Below are 13,375 nucleotides of genomic sequence, written 5' to 3'. Positions count from 1 at the left end.
CAGGTCGGTTCGTGGGAGGACTCGGCTCCCTGCGTGCTGCTGCCCGGGACGTCGACGAGCGATCCGGGGGATTCAGGCAGACCTTTGGGCTTTCAGCCTGGACGGGGCCTGCTCAGGCTGCTCCCGGGGCTGGTGGGCGGCAGAGCAGGTCCGTGGGAGGAGGTGCTCCCTGCTGCAGGGGCAGAAGTTGAGAGAGGGAGGTTCCTCCCTGCGTGCTGCTTTATAACCTTAACATGTAACAGTGCACCTGACCCTCTTTTGACCAATTGAATGCACACTTGCAGGGAATAATTCTATTTGTCCAAAACTCAAAACAAGGAAGTTTCAGCCCAAACCAGGAAGTTTAGCTCAAACCGGGACAAAGCATAAACTAGAACAAAGAACAATTCGGCACAGCAAATGAACTGCTGCAATATACAATAGAATCAGAGATCCATCTGAGATGATAAAGAAGACTCTAAATGATAAGACTAATTTAGATGCTTCTTATGAACAGTATAGAAGAATAACTAAATACTGGCAAATTAGCCATAATGTAAGCTTTTCACATCATTAAGATGGTATCTAATCTGGATTCAAGCAAATATCACTGAAAAAAGGCACTCACAAATCTTGGTACATATATCCAGATCAATTTTCCTTCTCTGAAAGACATTCTGTATAACATTTTAATATCTAGCATCATAATCAGTATCTGAAGACCTGGAATAATCCCATTAAGCAAGTAATCGCCCTCATATTATTTCTCTTCCACTGAACCACCAATCCTCTCAAAAAGCAATCAGTATGTCAATTGATTTTGTTGTTGTTGCTGTTGATCCAGGACATCATACTCTAACAGGCACTATAAAATTCCTCTCTCCTCATCCCGTAAAATTTGTACAAAGAACAAATTTTGTACTAACATTCTTCTCTAGAAATGTCAAGTCAAAAATCTGCTCCAACCTGCTTGAAAAGAAAACCTGAGTCTCCAGTGGCCAGTCCAATACCTGGCATGAACAAAATGCTATTCTGTCTAAATGCAGTTTGGAGATACAGCCAGAATATGTGTTAGCAAACAGTTTATGTGCCAAGTTGGTTGGATTCTGTATATTATAAAACTATGAAGACTTCATTACTGAGTTTTATTAGTCAGAGGAAAATACACATTCTGTTCATATGGTTTCAAAATATTTTGAGTATCCATAGAATCTTGTGGACTCATTTTGAGACACACACTATGGATGAAGGCTTGCTGGAATAACAGGCTTCTAGAATCAACATAAATCTCTCTCTTGAACTTATACATGAAAGCAATTTGCTGTAGCAATAGACAGTGAGTATTAGGAAGTATATAACAATCATTACCTTTAAGAAAGAAGATGCCCTCTATTACTAGTTGAATCTTGAGAAGCAGCCTAATACTCTATGTTGCCTGCTGATCATCAGCTTATGGGATCAGAATTTTAAAAGTACAGAGTTTCTGGAACTTGGAAACTGTCTGAGGTTTTTATTCAAAATCCTATTCCTCAATACAACAACATTTCAAAAGGTATGCTACAGATGGTCTTTGCCTTCCTACATGAAAGTTTCATAATCAGCTTCAGGAACGGCTGAATGCGCAACCATCATTTTTCATTTAACCGAAGTCATCCTATAACAGCAATGCCAGCACCACCACCCGGGTGCTAGTTTACTCTGGTTGGCTTTCTTCCCAAGCGTGCTGCTCATGTATCTTCAAAGCATATTGGAAATATTGGAAATTGCTCTCCAAAATAGAATGAAAAAAAAGCACAAATCATCTGTCTGAAGTTCTTGTGTTAAATAGCATAAAGTCTACTCTAAAGACCAAAAAACAGCTACATATCTCTGAATATGAGAGATGAACTATGATATTTCTGCATTCTGGCTGGTAATGAGTAATAAGTTTTTGCAATAAGCTAGGCATACTTCAAGGCATCCTCTGAATCATTATTTCAGTTTTGTGTATTGATGGATTGGTATGGAAACTAAAATGCATTAAAAAAAATCAGAGGAAGGGATGTAAGTTTGCAATCTGTCACCGAAAATCATTTTTAAAAAATGTTTCCAAGAAACAAATCTTCATAATTCTATAATGAAAACACAGAAATAGCTGCGCTGTCTTCCTCTCTCACTAGCCTCATTTGTTCTAAATGTTTATCATAAAGCACAATTTGACAGGAGCAGGACTTATATTGTGCAACCTTGATGGTAAACCTAGATTAAAATTTGTTAAAATAAACCTGAGATTAATTTTTGTTAAAAGGCTGAGAGGGAATTGTTAAATGCTTACTTTCAGATTTATTTTAACTGCTGTAAGGAGCTATTTGCCTCACCAAAGGAGGACAGATGCTGCTGCCTCCCACCCATGCTCCTAGGGCTCTGGAATGATGGTAACCTGGATACCTGCTCCAGGGTATACCTGCAGCTACTGCAGGCCGGGAGCAGAAACCTTTCACACAGTACTGCTGTCACAGTAACAGCTTTATGCAACAAATACTTAACATGGAGTGCTTACCCTGGTTTCACATTGCACTTACAAAAATATGTTTTTATCTTTAAAGGTAAAAACGCCTTAGGAACAAGACAAACCTAAGCGAACTTTCATTGTCTTCCCTGTAGCTGAACCACAGTGAGCTCCTCCACCGGAGCAGTGCAAAATATGACAATGACAGGATGCTGTAAACCCCATTTTGACAAAAATCACAGTATATAAACACATGGATGAAGTTATACAGTGTCAGAAGGAGAAGGACAGAAATAAGCTCACCACAATGCACATACTGAAACGCATAAACACCAGAGAAGAAAAGACATTTTCATAAAGCTAATCAAAATAGTTCATAAAGGCACAAGAAATATTAACAGCATAGTTTAAAATACCAGAACTGAAATGGTAGTTCTGTTCTCTCAGGAAAATGCTTATCGTAAACCAGAAAACTCTGGTTGTCCTGAAATCTGTGAGGAAGTTTCTTGGGAAACTCTAAAGAGCTTTAGTTTTTCAAACCTAACCATCATTCTGAATATGATGTACACGTTACGTTTCAGAACTGTATTAAAAAAATGCTGCTAGAAATTGTTCAGCAGTAATAAGTAACTGTCTCATTTTCAGGAGGTACCTCAAGATAACTTTGAGGGTTTTTTTTAGAAGATGATTTGCCCTGTAATGACATCTCAGGCACAGCAACCACAACTACAATGTGAAAAAACAACAGTACAAGTAGCTCAGTGAGACCTAATGAGGTAAGGTTTCCTTACATCTGCAGTCTGCATTTTAGATGTCCCTTCCAACGCAGTATCTTGTTCCCACCACCCACACAAACTCATCCACCCAAGTCTTTCCATTTATTCCTGTATCTCATAAACATCCCAAAAACGTAATGTCCAGATGTCTCCTCTGGTGAAAAGAGATCCTTAACAACCATCTGGTAAAGACAACACAAAACTTTGGCTGGTTTTGAGCTAACATGATGCTGTCTGGCTGCAGCAGGCTAACAGAGCTTCAGCTATTAAATCCATGGTGCAGCCTGTCTTCCAGGGATAGGAGGTAGACATTAATTTGAGTCTCTGTAACCTACCAGGCTACCAAATATCACGAAACAAAGTAAACTGGTATCTTCTAAATTTCTTTCCATGGGTCAAATACAATTAATCAAATTTTTCAAATTTAACTAATTATAACTAACCAACAAGTAAAAGATACCAGGAAAAGAACTGACAGAGATGCAAAATGGAATATGCTATGAACATTTATTCCTCATTTTACCAGGGAAGGAAGAGGTCATCGAACAAGCCTTTTAATGTACTGTAAGTGCATCAGGTTATTCTTTTAAGAAGACGCAACAGAACTAATAAGATCTTAAAGTTTTTTATACTACTTATATGGAAATAGCAAATCCTCTAGAAATCTAGAGACAGTCTAAAGATAAACGTATGAACAGATGTTGAGAGCAGTGAAGATATAAGGCTTTCTCCTACTGGGGAATTTACTTTGCTAGATTTAAAAAATATCTGTAGAGTAAACAGCGTGTCTGGTGGTATGTCTCTACCAAAGAGTATCTTTCAAGATATTTGTTCAGTTTTAAGGCCTCTTAATTCCTTAGTTATTGTTTTCCCCTAAAAGCTGAGCAAACAGGAAAGCTGTTGAGCAACACCAAAATGGATGACTATTTAATGGACTGAAGTAATAACATATTTCCTCCAAAATATTAAAAGCCAAAATATTAAGAGCAGTTTCAAAGCAAAAAGGGCATTTTTAAATGAAAACTTACCTTATCTTTAAAACTTATCTTTACCCTTAAATATTTGTAAAATCTTTTATTAGTTGTTTAAAATAACGCATATTTAATAAAAGCTCTGAATGTATAGTGCCATTCAAAGATGAGATTACAAACAGATCTACTATTCATCTAAAATGTGTCTTCTATTATTTGTTACAAAATTTTGCACTTTGTAGATGTTGGTAAACTATAGTTTTACATTTTACAATTTAGGCCACAAGTACACCGAGTTACATATATTCCAAATGCGATGTTCAGGTTTTCTTAAAATCAATATAATAGTAACTAATGTGGTTAGTAAAATTTAAAATATAACTTAGGAACTAAATAATTCAACCTTTTTTGCCCTCTGTAATGGAGGGTGGAGTTACATCTTCACTATTCAGCCTACCTCCCCACTGAGCGGGTTCTATAACTAATCTTCCCCCATAAGGTTAGGAAAATTACAGGGCAGGTTGCAACTAATACTGTTGTTCACTGCCTTTTTATTAAAAAAAAAAAGACAGAGAAATCATAGTACACCAGAGCACCACTAGCCAGTCTAGTTAGCATGTAAAGAGAGATGCCAGCTGTCCGCAGTAGTTAATGTTTCAGTGAGAAAGAATGGCCTGAACTGGTGAGCACCTACTTCGTGATGCTACACCATGGCACAGAATGAAAAGCAACTAAAAAAGAAACAACTTTAATTTGTTGGAGGTTTGAATCAGGAAACTAGGCTAGAAAAGTTTACCCTGGGAAGTGAATCGATACATGAGAAGATTATAAATATGTTAATGTGACAAGAACTGGAACAGTCTTTCATTTCATGGGCATTGATTTTAGTTTCTCCAGTCATTGATTCTAGCCTCCTCCACACAATTGTCAACAGGCTGCCCAGGAAAGTGGTTGAGTCACCATCCCTGGAGGTATTTAAAAGATGTGTAGATGTGGTGCTGAGGGACATGGCTTAGTGGTGGACTTGGTGGTGCTGGGTTAAAGGTTGGATTCAGTGATCTTAAAGGTCTTTTACACGCTAAACAATTCTATACTTCTATGATTCTATGATTTTTTTTTCCTTTTTTGAACTACCACGTATCAAATGATGTGCTTTATTTCCATCACCCCTTTGACTAACACAACAGTCAGATAAGTGTTTTTGCAATAGTGCCTGCAATCTGTATTTACAAGAGATTATGTCCTCACCTAGGCAGGGTCTGGCCACGTTAGCTGCTTTACACCAGGTACCTTAGTACAACAGGACGCTTACATGTCGTAGGTGAAACATTTTGCATCTTGGGAGGAGAGCAGGCCCAGGAGCAAGCAATCTGAATTTCTGAACAGGTTTACCAGTGTGAATACCTCAAAGAAATCTAGGGGGGTTTATCTCCATTCTGTACAACTCTTGTCTTCTGGTCAAGAATAAGGGGGATGGGTTATTTAAATTTTTCTTCCTAATGAGTAGGACAATAAAAAAGGAACAGATATCTAAAAATGATGAAGTTACTAATCGCTTGTAAATCTCTGATTCAGAGCACCATTCACCGAGTCCATACTGCCTACAAACTTTATGAATCCACATATTACAAATTATTGCACCTTCCCTCATTGTAGGAAATACTAGCTCAAAATAAAGTGGAATATATATTTAATGGACACAAACATAAGAAATAACCTTTGATTTTAATCTATAAGGAATTATAAATACACAATCCTAATATTCCTCACATTACGCGACATAAAACCATATATATGCCCTCCACATCAAAAAAGATACTACGGCCTGAACTGCTAACCTAACAAACCCAGTTAAATGCTGACACTTTTAGAAACATAAAAGAAGCACCGCAAATGATTAAACAAAATCACTTTGAGGCTAGCATACTGAGAGGCTACATATAGAGGCCCTTATCACGCATTTTCTTTTTAGATACAAGATGTACTATGTCAATGTCAATAAAGATTAACTTCATCCAAATTCTTTTGGTTTCTACCTATATTTCCCTCTTCCTGTGCAATGTTGGACACAACAAGAAAATCAATAGTAGCATTCATACTTCTGTAGAGCTGCATTGCTTGTTGCTTCTTTCTACAGACTTTGTTATATAGCTCCTTGTACTAGACAGACCGTTATTGCAGTGACACAGTCAGCTAAGTTATCCTTTCTGACAACGTCTTTGCTGTGGCTAACTTAACCAGCTCATCAGAAGTCCACTGCCACCTCCAAGGTAGTAAATTAGTAAATCAGAGAATTACACAATTTGCACTCACTGGTTAATACCTTTTTAAAGCTAAATTATTCTTACCCATGTCTTTGCTAGGGTATAGAAAGAATTTTTTTATAGATAACCACAAACATATATACCAATGTAAACACATGCATGTTCAAATATGATTATAATCTCTTTCAGTTAGTCTCATGTATTCTTTTAGAATAATCTCTCTAATCTTTTTTGATTAAAAGAAACCAAACTCATGTCTGTGTAGTGCTAACTCCAGGGGATTTCGTGTCACGTTCATTCTACAGACAGAGTAGTTTAAGCTGTCAATTCTGTCACTCTGAGTGTTTAGTTGATTACTACATGAAGTTTTTCAAGCCATGATAGAAGATAATTTTTCTGTTTTCTTGACAATCAATTTTACATTTTGTCATTGCATAACTTATGATACTGGTGCAGTTAGGGATGCAAAAGTATTCTACTAAAATTAGTATCTTAACATAGTTCAAAGATACACCAAAACTGAGTCTAACTCTGTATATACAGAAATGACAGTGGTATACATACTTATCCACTCAGGGGATACAGCTTCATTAGCAAATCTTCAAAAACATGGCACTGCATTTGTAATTTTTCAGCACATAACCATATGATATTTTCTACTTGTTCCAACTTCAGTTAGTTTGATTGTCCTCAACAGAAAAGACTGTACACTTAATAAAGTGGTCTGTGTTTGGGAAGCTTGTTTCATTTAATGCAAAAGCTGGAAGATGCAGGGTAAACAAAACTGGGCATTTCAGGCAACATGGTTTGTGGCACACTCCTGGAGCAATATACCTCTTGAGCACTAGCAAAATAGCTTAGCTGCTCTCCCAACTGCATCCACTACATTAAAATAACATAGCATTTCCTTAGATGTAATAATTAATAACACAGAAGGCTGCTTAAAGCAGAAGTGTGCATTTTACGGTTGTACACATGATAAAAAGCAAAACTGCATCAGAAATGGCTTAAAAAAAATGGACATAAAAATATCAAGCCTATTCCTTGATTTTTGAAAACAGGCTGATACTACAATCTCCATACTGGTTCAATCCAGTCAGTGGCTTAACTACAAAGGGTTACAGAAATAGAAAACGACTCTGCAAGACAAGCTTTTCTATCAATAAAAGCAAAATTTGAAGCTGCCATTTAATGTAATGAAAAGTAATTCTAACTAATTACTCGATACACCACATACTTAACCCATGCAATAAATTACAGAATAAAACCAGGAGGTTACTTAATTGTCTCAATAACAGTAATAATGACATTTCTAAGGCTTTTAACTGTGAATTAATAGCTAAAATCCGAAATTAATGGGTCAAGGTAAAGACAAGAAACCAGAACTTTCTGCTGTCAGTTTCACCATTGTAAGTCTTTTATTTTACACCATTTTAATGGAGAATGCTTACCTTTATTTTAATGGCCCTCTATTTATGAGGTAAATAAAACATTCCACCCCCTCCACCCTGCCCCTTCCCTCGTCAGGTAACTCTTGTAACTTCCTGACTCCAAATCTTTTCCCATTTGATTCACTCTGGGACTAAGAAATGCTATCGTGCAAGGGTATTTGATACACTGGCCCTTCAATATACATTTCAATGAGGAATTTCAATCATTGCTTCCAAATCACCATCTTCCACATCTATCTTAAATAACTAACTGCTGTCATATTCAGTAACTTCATGTTAAAATATATCAGATGTTTTGAAATCTCTGAGATACCAATTTACAGTATTTCATCTGTCACTATTAAATGCAGAACTATGAACAACCATAATGTTTTAACAATCACTCACAGACAACTTGGCAAGCCTTTGAGGGTCTGCAAACCTGATGAGTCACTGAAGTTATTTCTGGTAACAAGATGTCAGCTTTCCTTACAGCATTTTATTATTCCAATTGTAAAATAACTACATTGCTATATTATCACTTGCACGCAAAGAGCCTCCATCTATCTTAACAGCTGTTTTATCTGACCCACAGAATCCATACAGTGAATATTATGAAAACCAAACTTTGAGGGTCTGTCTGTCTTCACTTAAGTGTCACAAAGAGCAAGCATGAGATTCCACAGGAAGGGAAATGTTACGTAAATCTGAAAAGCATAGCCTGTATCTTCAGTCCCCCATATGAGTTCACCTCCTCTTTACATCACCTAAATAGCAATGATTTATTTTCTTATTTTCCTTTCACAGCTTAAATACCCATGAGCTACATATACAATGAATAAGACATGACCTGACGAAAGACCGCATGATTCTGACTGATTTCAGTATTTTAGTATCTTACTAAAGAAAAGTCTTGATCTGAAGTACTGCTGTGTTGGATTCTGGTAAAAAACCCTTTAACTGAAAACTTCCAACACATTGAGGAAGAAAGGTAATCTTAGACCCTTATCTTAGAAAGCTAGTCTTCCTAAGTGTTCTTACTGGAGTGAGATCACTCAAAATAGTGAAGATCACTTGTACGAAGTGAGGCAAGCTGTCTCATACTTACACTGGGATCCAAATCTTCAGGTAAGTACAGACCAAATAACAGACCATCTCACATCTTGGTGAGATTCTTACAGTCTCTGATCCAGTGGCTCTTACAAATGTTAGTTAACTAATGCTTTTACACCGGGGTAAATGACCTGCAGCAAGCATGAGGATAAGGCTGTCTGTAACAGCAGTTAGGCATGGCACTAACATGAGTTAATGACTCAAGCCCACAGCCTACACAAATGCTCTTATCCTCTGGTAAATGAAAAGCCATTTAGAGCCCTAATGCACAGTACTGTACTTTAAATTGCCTCATACTGTGCAACCCTCATATTTCCAGATAAGCATGAGATAATTTGAAGTCCCAGAAGTAACTAACAAAAAAACATTTAGGTTAGTTGCTATCCTTCATTCGGAGGATCTTCCATCGCTCGAAGTCATTTATCGCCATTTCAAGAAAAATCTACTTAAAGGTTTCTTTAAAGTTTGAAGTCTGAAAAAGAGATCATTGGGAATTAAAAACAGAAAAAAACATGTTTACTGAAAAGAGAACAAAGGTTGTCTTTCAGATTATCTTTCCTCTCCTGTTCCCATCTCCCTTTCCACCCACAGATCACTCGTATGATGGTGATACCATTAACCTCTATAGCATCACTAACTGAAAACTATTTTAGAATACACATTTAAATTCACACTACATCAGAGGAACTGACCCACCATATTTAGTTAGGAACCTAACTTGTACACCAATTTTAGGTATCTAGGAAAACAGACATTCTAAATGAAGTGTATATTTTATCTGCATAATGAAAAAGGAGACACGCCACTGGTAACTGACAAAGCAAAACTGTACCTAACCTAAGTCCCTCTACGGCTTTACTCAATCAGCTAACAGATTGAGGCAATACTGATGGCAGGAGGGTTTAAATCATTATTTTAGTCCAGATCAGCAGTGAGCTTTCAAACCAAATCTCCCAGCTGTCTCTCCATTTATTGTGCTTGGTTTTCACAACATTCATTTCAGAAATTCATCTAATGTGCTACAAGCGTTAGGGAAGAGACATACCAAGAGAAGCGCTTGTCTAACTTGCACAGAATGGATCTCACTCCTCGTTACAGAAGCATATCAAAAATAGTCTGCCTAAATCAAGCCTGTAGTACTCTTAAGAGAAAGAATAATCTTGGATTTGGGTAAAAATAATATTTTCAGTAATACTGAGATCAAGAATGTTGTCCAAGACTTTCTAACTGTATCAGAAATATGTCAGTCAGCCTGTAAACCACATACTAATTTTTCATCATACAAACCATGACTTCCTTCAAACTACTTGTAAACAACAGTTAGGTGGTGTGTAACTGCAACTTGCCTGATCAAGATAAAAAGCACTACCATCTCGGATCTCTCGTCGCTGTTTGAGGTCAGTTTCTGTGGTGTCCCTCGATAGTGCAATATATTCAACTTCTCGTTTTGTTAGCTCCTGTGGAGAACAGTCTGAAGTTAATACAAAAACAAGACTATAATCCCAGTAAGTGAACATTAACAACAGGCCTAGTGGTATATTTGTACAAAACAGCTCTAGGCAGCTACACAGTGATCTGAAATAACTCTGAACAAAATCTAATATATCTTATTTTTAAAATGTTTACAGTGTCTTCTGCCTCAAACAAAATGGTTTGAATTTCTGCTCAATAAACTTTTATTTGCCCTAAACCTGTTCTAAAAACATAATAACCAGCTATATATTGCTTCCATTGAACAACTGTAACATCCTGTAAGTTAATCTTCTGGTTCTGGACTCTGAAAAACAATCACCATCTGCAAATCATGAATAAAAATCAGAAGGTTTCTGTAAAAGATTGAAAAGCTTCAACTCCCACTGTTCAGTAACACTTATTCTGTGACGCGATTGTGATTATTACCTTACATGCTTTGCCCGTACAATAATGAACTACTTATCCTCTCTCCCTTTAATGTCATGAGATGCAGTCTGCATCTGTAAAATTAAAGACTATTTTAAAAATGAGAACCCTTGGGTTATTGTTTTGTTTATTTTGATTTAATATGAGATATACTTAGAATTTTGTATCTCACAGGAAAAAAGAATTCCCCATATATTTATACCCGATATGCTGCTTCTGCTTCCATATCTGGGTTATCATGCACTCTGCTAGGAAACAGATTCATGCCGAAATACACAAATACCCCTCAATTAAAGGTACTATATATTGAACAGATCTCTTTAGGAGGCAGCTTTTAACTATAGTGGTATGAAAAAAGTGAAGCAAAGATATAAAATCCCATTAAAATTATTTCCTTTCCACTTTTTCATTGCCTATTGGATACAAAGCCTTTATGCAGCAGGTAGATACAATTATACTTTCTTATAAATAAAGAAAAAAAACCCCAGAAGAAGAAATACAGGAGAGTTTTCTTCAGCAATTAGTCCTGTGTATGAACACAAAGTAGTAGCTTTCAGCAAGAACAGATAGTTTTCCAGGCTTACACACCTTGCAGTGTGTATCAGTCCACATGCAAAGACCAGCCTTTATGTAATTGTTTGGCATGGCATTGAAAGAGTAAGCTGCAGCCTTCCTAATGTAGCTCAGGTGCATACAAACAGTGGTAAAAATAACAATCGCATTCTGTGTCCCATGACTGGCTATCAGGTGTTTCCTAAGTCCTCTTTTTAGGTTATATCAAACTTCTCTCATTTATTTTAACAAATGCACTGCGTTATCAAGTAGCATATCTGGTTTGCTGAATTAAGAAATCTTTGCTGTCCTTTCCAAAGTTCAAAATCCTGCAACTTCCTCCTGTATGCTTTACTTCTGAGAGCTAGTCTTTGAACTAGGATCTTTTGATTTTCAAAGGAATGGCTGATCTTTATGTCAAATGTTTATACACTTTGTGATCCTTCTGTTCAACCAGATTCTAGACAGAGCTCAGGCAGGCAAAATCCTACCCACATCGCTGTGTGGGGCAGACAACCCCCTCTTCCTCATCATTTAAGGGCACCGATGATTTAAGAGTGACATTTTGCACATGGTGCCTCCGTGGTTCACACAGATGGATGTAGGTCCTTCCCATATTCCAAGAGAGGATCGCACTCACATCTACTCACTCACAATAACTGTCCCCAAATGTTACTCAGAACACTCCTCTCCCATATCCTTTCCTTCATTTCTTTTTTTACATAACAAAGCAAAAACGATTTGTTGTCTGTAACAGTAAGCAGATATCTTAATTCTCTAACATACATAATGCCTAGAACAAACTGTTTCTCCATTTGTGATAGCATATGGTAACACAGTTTTCCAACTCTTTTTTTTTTTGCCCTGAAATTTAAGCAGAAAAACCCACGTATTAAAATGCCTGTACTTTCTATTCGTCTATAACAAAAATTGAACTTTGGAAAGCTCATTTATGGAAAAACTTATTTACCTCCTAAGCAGCTTGCTGTAAGATTTTCTAGTCTACCTTTTATCATTTGGCTAGTAGAGGAATGACTAAATGACATTAATGACTGTCTCCGGGAATTGAAACCAATACTTACCAGATACTGCATGGCAATAGATCGCCGGAGAGGCCCAGGAGGACCAATAAGAAAGACATCTTGGCCAAGAAGATCTTTCTGCATTATCCATCTTAAATGGTGGACTACAGACTGGGCCAAAGAATCTGTCACTTTGAAACACAAAGATAAAAAACACATTATTTAATTTTGAGAAGTGTGAGATACCTGGCCATTTTGTTTCCACCGTTTTGTTCTTATCTCCAAAAATAAAACAGAGGCACAAAAGATGTGCTCCCAGAAGCTGGATAGCTGAAAATCAGGAAATTCCAGACACAGTTTATATTAGACTACTTAATTTACATGTAAGTTTACACACCTATCTAACCCATTCCCTTTTTCTCTGCCCAACTTCATCCTTAAAAAAGAAACTCTAACAAAAAAAAGAAAACAAAGTTGTTGATTCTCATTTCACAGTAAACTGATCAACACAAAGACTGGTTTTTATTACCCAATGCTGAGTGGACCTCTCAGCATCAATTAATATCACATAGATACATTATTAATAATTTGTAAGTTATACAAATTATTATTTGTATAATTATATACCAATGCTTCTGTGAATCATGAACTTGAAAAAAAAAATAGAAATACTGTGCTTGCATCATTAATGTTCAGGGACATACTTAAATTGTTATTTTCTTAAAAGACAACTGCATTTCTGTTTACATTTGGACACAGTAAAGCACACAATTATATTCTCAAGGAAGTGCAAACCTTGCAATACCACTACATCAATACCACGCAGCTTCCAAAATGGTAATAAAAAACACCTCAAAGCAGATCCACTTATTTCTACTAAA

The 13,375-nt window shown here is 36.6% G+C and overlaps 1 protein-coding gene across 1 annotated transcript in view; it reads right to left on the bottom strand.

Annotated features, from left to right (window-relative positions):
- LOC104495772 (von Willebrand factor A domain-containing protein 8-like) overlaps nt 1-12,677 on the bottom strand; it is a 49,433-nt gene extending 36,756 nt beyond the window's left edge. The window contains exons 1-2 of the mRNA XM_010138787.1: nt 12,555-12,677; nt 10,368-10,478 (exon numbers count right to left, since the gene is read on the bottom strand). Coding sequence (XP_010137089.1) covers nt 10,368-10,478; nt 12,555-12,638 — 195 coding nt within the window. The 5' untranslated portion in view covers nt 12,639-12,677. The remainder of the gene's footprint in view (nt 1-10,367; nt 10,479-12,554) is intronic.
- Nucleotides 12,678-13,375: the final 698 nt, after the last annotated feature.

This window comes from Buceros rhinoceros, unplaced genomic scaffold, assembly GCF_000710305.1.
Source record: "Buceros rhinoceros silvestris isolate BGI_N320 unplaced genomic scaffold, ASM71030v1 scaffold3526, whole genome shotgun sequence".
Taxonomy (NCBI): domain Eukaryota; kingdom Metazoa; phylum Chordata; class Aves; order Bucerotiformes; family Bucerotidae; genus Buceros; species Buceros rhinoceros.
This window is presented reverse-complemented; position numbering and strand designations above follow the sequence as displayed.